We start from the raw sequence: 7,867 nt of genomic DNA on the forward strand, positions 1-7,867 counted from the left end.
GCGCGGGCGGCGGAGACGCGGGCCGCGGGGGCCGGCCTCGAGCCCGTGCGGGCCGGCAGCGACGCGGTGGTGCGGTGCCACGTGTCGCGCGGCGATAGGCTCTGGGCGGCGGCGGCGATTCGTCCGGCGCCGGGTGGACGTGTCCGGCGCGCGGAGGAAGGGGAAGACTAGGGTTTGGACCCGGACTTGGACGAGGAGGACATATTTATAGCTAGAGGGAGCTAGGAGACTCCAAATGAAGTGCGGTTTTCGCCCACACGATCGGATCGAACGACCGAGAGCATGGAGGGGGCTTAGATGGGTTATTGGGCTGTTTTGGAGGGGTGTTGGGCTACACACTCAAAAGGCTTAAACGGTTACCCGGTTAACCGTTGGAGCATCAAACGACCTCCAAATGGAACGAAACTTGACAGGTGGTCTACCGATGGTATACCAAGGCCACTTGGCAAACCTCGATCCATTCCGAGAACGTTTAACACCCGCTCACGAAAAGAAACAAGAGGGGTGCGCCGGTGCATGTGGGAGTCCCGGATTGCAAAACGGACAACGGGAAAAAAGCTCGGATGCATGAGACGAACACGGATGCAAATGAGATGCACATGACGACATGATATGAGATGCATGACATGAACAAAATGCAAAACAAAAGACAAAACCCGACCACGAAGGGAATATCATAACACATAGCCGAAAATGGCAAGAGTTGGAGTTACAAATATGAGAATTACATCCGGGGTGTTACAATGCAGAATTGTTTCGGTCTACTAATTTTGGACGTGATGCATATATATTGATCATTGCCTTGGACATCGTCATAATTATTTGTTCTTCTATCAATTGCCCAACAGTAATTTGTTTACCCATCATGTGTGCTATTTCTAGAGAGAAGCCACTAGTGAAACCTATGGCCCCCGGGTCTATCTTTTATCCTATTTGCTTCCCGATCTATTTTTTGTCGCATTTGTTTTTAGATCTATTATTCCAAAAACCCAAAAATACCTTGCTGCTCTTTTTCTTTCTTTATGTTATTTCGCGTTTTATTCTGATCTATTTACCCAAACTCATACAAATTTATCTATCTTTTTACCGAGGAGGGATTGACAACCACTTTACGCGTCGGGTTGCAAGTATTTGTTCTTTGTGTGCAGATACCGTTTACATAGTGTTGCTTGGTCCTCCTACTGGATTGATACATTGGTTTCATAACTGAGGGAAATACTTACCGTAGATGTGATGCATCATCCCTTCCTCTTTGGGGGTCTCTAGCCACGTGAGGACACCTTTGCCTATATCACATAGGATACTGCATGTAGCTATATATCTTAACAAATATCATTATTCCCGTTGGAGTGTGTGTTCGATCGATCCATTGCTCGAACTTATGTTCAACCAATGACGAGAGTGGCTGCACACGTGGGTTGTTGCCGAGTGGCACAGTCGTCCGTACCATGCCACACACGTGATTCGCAGTTCATCCGTGTTCGCGCGCTTGTGTGTGTTGTGTGCCTCCATGCGTGCAACTGAGAGAGGGAGAGAGGGGTGGGGGGATAATGAGGGGAATTGATGAGGACATCAATACTATTGTTACACCCACATCCCCTGCTGCTATACATATTGCACCAATCACTAGAGCTCGCGTACGACAATTGAATTACCATATACTTCCGTTTCTTGGTAACAATTCTAGTGTTCATGAGAATATGATGTTGCCTATATTGGATACATTTGTGTTGATTACTAATGAACGACCTAGCTTGGACAAGAGGGGTGAACACTGGAGCAGAAACAAGCATGGAGATGAAGGCACGCGTGAAGGGAATCAGAACGACATTTCTAGTGCAGATTTCAATACTTTGAAGCCTCCTTGATGACATACAAGGACATGGACGAAATATACAAGATGTCCTTTCATAAATTTCGTCCATAGCTTATAATAGGTGCCGCGCCACCTTATTTTTGGGTCAGGCCCATATAATTTCAAAATACTTGAGTATAGTCTGTTTTTAGAGGCCGTATGTGTGGGAAAACAAGAGTTAGGGGTGGTTTCGGACCCTCCTCCAAGGGATCCCGAAATTCCCCAGCCCTTAGGGCGTCGTTTAGACTTTGAGTTTTCTTAGATTAAAAGTTCGCTATAGCCGCAACTTCGTATTCAACGACCAGACCAAGATGTCACATAACCCCACTTTCATCAATAAACTTTTCCTTTTAAATTCGCAATATCCAGATTATAATCTCAGTTTCTTGCTTGTTCTTCGTTTGCTCGTAGGAAATAGACTCTCGTGGTCAGGTTGCGTGCTCCGGCGTGGTCAATAGCCCATCGGATGTTGGTTAGCGGTTGCTAAGGTGCGACATCTCCGCACCTCGTAATCGGATCCTCAAAATTGACTCCCACAAAAATGATAGTTATCTTATCGAAATATCGAGACACCTTCGCCTCTATTAGGAATGGATGCAAAGTGAGGGCCCCGAATGAGTAAAGGTGATGTCACTTCTCTAAGAATTCGGTCCGAGCAAACGGTTAATGTGGATGAGTGGAAAGTTTCACTGTTTGCATGTGCTCCAAAGGTCAAGAGGTGTTTCTTGGGAAACGTTAAGATCGCAAAGGCCAATAGGTGTTTGCTGGGAAACGTCAAGATCGGATGTTCTCAGATAACATTTCTTAGAAGGAAGCTAAAATAAAGCCATGACACGTGCTTTCCGTGCAGCCCGATTCGGAATACATGCAGAAGATCCTGATATTTTCTCTTTCCTCGTGTCATCTCATCCCTCTCCCTCTTTCTGAAAACCCTAGCGCCGCAGCCCGAGAGAGCCATCCTTAGGTTTCCGCGCAAGGTAAAAGCATCCAACCATCTCGTCTCCTACTATCCCATGGCGCTCAGGGAGCGTGCGATTCGCGCTTCACCGCGGCACAGATTGTTGAGGATCTCGATTGACTTTTTCGGTGTGATTTGGTGGCTTGTGTAGGCGTCGGGGAATTTTCGGCTCGATTGGATTGGAGATGACGGAGAAGGAGGTGGGACGGATCTTCGTGGGCGGACTGTCCTGGGACACCACGGAGCGCACGCTGGAGCGAGCTTTCGGCGAGTTCGGCAAGGTCATCGAGACGCAGGTATTAGCCATATTCCTCCATTCGTTTGCATGTATTGTGCGTGCTCGTCGGAGGATTTGTTTTGAGATCATTTTGGCGGCGCTTAGTCGTTTAGTTTTGTATATAGGGTGACGATTTTTTCAGTTTCATCCTTAAGCTGGTTTTTCCTACTTCTGTACAGAGTTTCTTCATCTTAACTCATCTGTGCTGTAAATCCGCTGATTAGTTGTAAACATAATCTTGCTTAAAGAGCCATATTGTTGCAATCAAAACACTGCCCATCAATAAGACGAAATGATTAAAACATTTTGATGTGAGTTATGGAGTAAAAAAAAAGGGGGGGGGGGGACTTAGTATTTAGTATGTTTGCTTAGCTGTGTTGATAGAACTTTGATGGCTTGTTTTTCGACCTGATGGTTACTCGGTGCATGATTCAGTTATGTTACGTTATTATTGTTGCTTAGGGGTGTCTGGAAGAGCGTGATCTGATAAACAATTTCAGGTTGGACAGTCCTTATTTTCTTTATGGTTCATTCAGTGTTAGGTTGAACCATCTCATTTGCAAGTATGATGATGATTATATTATTAACCTGTTTCTCAACGAATTTCCAAGCATAGCTGTGTTTATTAGCAAGTTATGACGCCTAGGTGTGTTAATTGTTTGTTTGTGCTCTTAGCAAAACGCCATTGAGTTTATCTTGTTTTCTAATTTCAATCTAATAGCAGTTACTGATTCACAGAGCCTGCAGTCACCTCCAGTTTTATATTTTAGGAAGTTATTGAAGTTGAAGGAAATGAAACATATTAGTCAATTCGAGCTCATCGTTATACTTTTTTGCGGTGATGGGTCCTATAAAATTCAATATGAAGTAACGATACTGTTAGCGAATTTGGTAGATGTTTTTTGGGCAGAAGCAGTGCTCCTCCTTTGCCATGGCATCGGTAGTGTTTAAGCTGAGTGATGTCAGTGTGAGGTTACATCAAACAAATTTCCATTGCCATGGCTAATCAATTCTACAGAGCTAAACATGACCGCAGTGTTGGATATGAAATTAATGCAAGTTTTGCCGCATAATGGCAATGCTCTGGATCAGTTCTGATATGAAAGGCAGATGCAGCTTTGTTTGTTGTCCTTGGTTAGCGATTTATTACAGGTGATGCTTCAGAGTGAGTGTTGTGTGCTATTTTATTCCTACAGTCACTTGGAAGGCCATTGTTCTCAGTCTTCAAATGCCCCTTTCCCTTCAAATGGACACACTTACCCTTACATGAACAAAGAGCAGTGATTGATAAGGATGCCTTTAGGTATTGCAACTATGTTTTCCTGAAGGAATGAATGTGGCAGACTAACTAAGGTCCGATTAGCTTCGTGTTAGAACTTCAGGTGTAAAGTCATTGTTTTGTGCCTGTAGCAGCAACCAAAGTAACTGGCCTCGTCCAATTTGTTGGATGTGGAGTTTACTCATTCGTGTCGCACATGAGCGGCACATGGAAGTGTTCAGTTTGTTTTGTCAGCGCAACTGATATCTTCTATGACTCCTTGATGGCATTGTTGTGGTCACAGTGTCACATGCTTCCAGTTCTGACCTGTTTCCCATAGTATGCCTTCTGGATAGCATTGTTGGGGCAGATAAAGGAGATAGTGACATTTACTTACAATAATTGAGCAGTGGCATAAAGATTGACTGTGTTCCTCCAGTCTTGTGAGATAGTTTCACTGGTTACCATGCGTGACATACTTACCAGCTGTCGTCATTTCCCTATGGCCCGATTTGCATGTGCATGCTGTTGCTACTGTTGGATTTTTTTGGCTGTTCACTATTATATGCAGTTACTATCTTCCCATGAGTTCACTTTCATTGTATGTATAGGTTGTAACAGAAAGAGACACAGGCCGCTCCCGTGGGTTTGGGTTTGTTACATTCTTGGAACCTCGGGCTGTGGATGTTGCGATCCGGGAAATGCACAATGGAGAACTAGATGGTCGGACCATTTCTGTGAACAAAGCTCAACCTAGGATGAACAGTGATGATGGTGGCTATGGATATGGGGGTAGTAGTTACTCATCTGGTGCTAGAGGTGGATATCGTGGTGCAGCTGACATAGTACCCGCTGCAAGTGATGATTGCTTTAAGTGTGGACGCCCTGGACACTGGGCTCGTGAATGTCCTTATTCTGATGGAGGCAGGCCTGGAAGGTACTCTCCCCCATCCAGGTATGGCAATGGCGCTGGTGGGCGTGGTGACCGCCTTGGAGGATCAGACCGTTTTGGTAATCGCTATGTTGATGATCGTTATGATGGTGGCCACTATGCTGATGATCGTTATGGTGGTGGGCGCGATCGCTATCCTCCAGCTGCTGATCGTTTTTCTGGCGACAGATATGGTGGTGGTGATCGTTATGCATCAGCTGGCTTTGCCAGGGAAAGAAGCTATGAGAGAGATGGAGGGCGGACAGGTGGAAGTTATTACCGTGATGAACCTAGAGGCACTGGTGGTTATGGCAGGGGTGGTCCACGTGTGGCGAATGGTGACAGATATGGGAGTGGTGGACCTGCTCGCCTTGGCGCAAGTTACCGAGATAGGCCTGCTCCCTATGATCGTCCCACTCGGGGTGCTCGCTCATATGATGACCGCTACTGATGGAAGGTCACCTTGGAGCAGACCGGAGATTTAATACAAGATTCAATTCCCAGTTGCTACCACCTACTTTATTTGTGTCCACTATGTTGATGCTTCAACTCTCAAGTATCATTCTTTCAAGCAGTTTGTTTAGTTACTTCAGTCCATATGGCAGTACTTAATTATTATTATTATTATTATGGTCAAACTGTACACTCTAGGCAATGGGCGACACCTGTTGCTTATTGTTATGGTATTGTGTAACTACTCTGCAGTCTTAAGTTTGAGTTGTACTACTGTTTTAGTTTTGACTCATCTGGTGTTGTCGGCATTGTCAATCTTTGAGACTGCAGTGCCACATTCTGCCAATCTCTTGACAAATATTGGACCTGCTTATCTGATGTCAGATTTGTGTTGAAATCTGCTGGTAATACTGGCACCGCACAAGTTGGATGTGCATTTTCAAGATTATGTACCATCTGTTCAAAGCAATGTTTCAGGTTTGTTTTCTCCCAGTTTGTTCAGAACAGCAAGCTTAGACAGATACAGTTTGAGGAATTCACACAGGCACTGGCTGTGTTTGTACGATTCAACTGGTAAATGACGGATGTAATCAGGGGAAATTCTACTGGTATAATTGATTTAACCTGGTGGTGCTTGTTGAAGCTCCAATGCACGTATATCTTTTCACCCGCCAACACTCCAGTTAGAATTAAGTCCATTTGTGCGAGATAGCCTCAACCAAGTCTATCCTTACGATGCAGGGTGCTTATACGGAGAGGGGGAGAGAGGGGGGCTACCTCTTAGGGTATGTCTTAGGGTATGGCCAACGCATAGCCCTAGGTGATGCTTATACGGAGAGGGAGAGAGAGGGGGGCTACCCCTTCCGGTATGGCCAATGCATAGCCCCAGGTTGATGCCCCGCAAGTTATGTAGAATCGGATATCAGGAAAAGTAGGAGGTTATGTAGGATCGGATATCAGGAAAAGTAGGTTCGGATGGTGTAGCGAGATTCTCAACAAGAGATGGGTGCTTGAGGAGAAAATATGTGGTCGGTCCATAAAGTTGGGAAAGTTGAAGTGGAGAGTGGGAATGCATGTGTAATGAGAGTCTACTTTCTATTCTTTGTTGAGGTCCACTAGTAGTAGCTTGCATTGGAGAGGAAAAAAATCAATAGAGATGCCTTAAGCTACTTTTTATCATTGGACATTTGTATCCATATGTCACCATTGTACATACCTTAGAGCAACTCCAACGCACATAGTCCGGGGGTGTCTGTTTGGGTCCGCGCGGACAAAAATCATTTGGGTATGCCACACCCCTTTTGATGAACAGGACTACGTTTCGATCGTACGCGGTTGTCGAGAAGTCCGTTTCTATTTTGTGTTACACCAGATCCCGTTTCGGCTGTTCTGTATAAGCCGGTTGGCTCCCAATGAATAGGATGCGTTCTGACCAAGTCGCTTCGTTCCCGATGAACAGGACGCGTTTCGACCAGTTGCTTGGCTCCTAGTGAACATGACGTTGTTTTCTCTGTTTCGGCCAAGCCGGTTGGCTACCGATGAACAGGAGGCCGTTGCTGCCGTCCGTTGCCTATCCATGTACATGAGCCCTGACCGTATGTATACGCAAGTACGCGTTCGAGACCCTGCTCGTATATACGTACATGCCCATTTTTTGCAGCGTGGCTGTACGTACGTGTACTCGATTTAGACGGGACTATGTGGACTGCTACGTAGGGGACTGTACTATGACATGTGCTACTGCTTGCTCGGCCATAGTTCATCCTTGCAGAGACACCGATCGACCAGTATGTACATACACGTTCGCGACCAGATAGACAACGCTACGTACGCTTCGATATGGTGGGTCCCAGCAGTCATGGGGAAGAAACTTTTTTTCGCGCAATAAGAAGGAACTTTCTTGCGTGCGAAGATTGTAGCTGGTGGGTCCAACCTGTCAGGGGGAGAAATTGTTTATTACTCGTAATAAGGAGGCACTAGCTTATGTGCGAAGATGAAGCTGGTGGTTCTTAACTGTCAGCCTCTCCACGTACTCCACGTTGGCTCTCGTTGTTGACCACACATCGTCGAGCACACCATGATGGTGGAAGACGACGAGTCTTAAGAAGGGAATGATCTAGAGTCGTGGAAGAAGG

General features: G+C 45.8%; 1 protein-coding gene across 1 annotated transcript; it reads left to right on the plus strand.

Moving 5' to 3' along the window:
- The first annotated feature begins 2,587 nt into the window (after positions 1-2,587).
- Positions 2,588-6,013, plus strand: LOC123052698 (glycine-rich RNA-binding protein RZ1C). The gene is made up of 3 exons (XM_044476014.1): positions 2,588-2,832; positions 2,965-3,109; positions 4,960-6,013. The coding sequence occupies exons 2-3, from the start codon at positions 2,999-3,001 to the stop codon at positions 5,728-5,730; spliced, it is 882 nt and encodes a 293-aa protein (XP_044331949.1). The 5' UTR covers positions 2,588-2,832; positions 2,965-2,998; the 3' UTR covers positions 5,731-6,013.
- Positions 6,014-7,867: the final 1,854 nt, after the last annotated feature.

This window comes from Triticum aestivum, chromosome 2D (assembly GCF_018294505.1).
Source record: "Triticum aestivum cultivar Chinese Spring chromosome 2D, IWGSC CS RefSeq v2.1, whole genome shotgun sequence".
NCBI classification, from domain to species: domain Eukaryota; kingdom Viridiplantae; phylum Streptophyta; class Magnoliopsida; order Poales; family Poaceae; genus Triticum; species Triticum aestivum.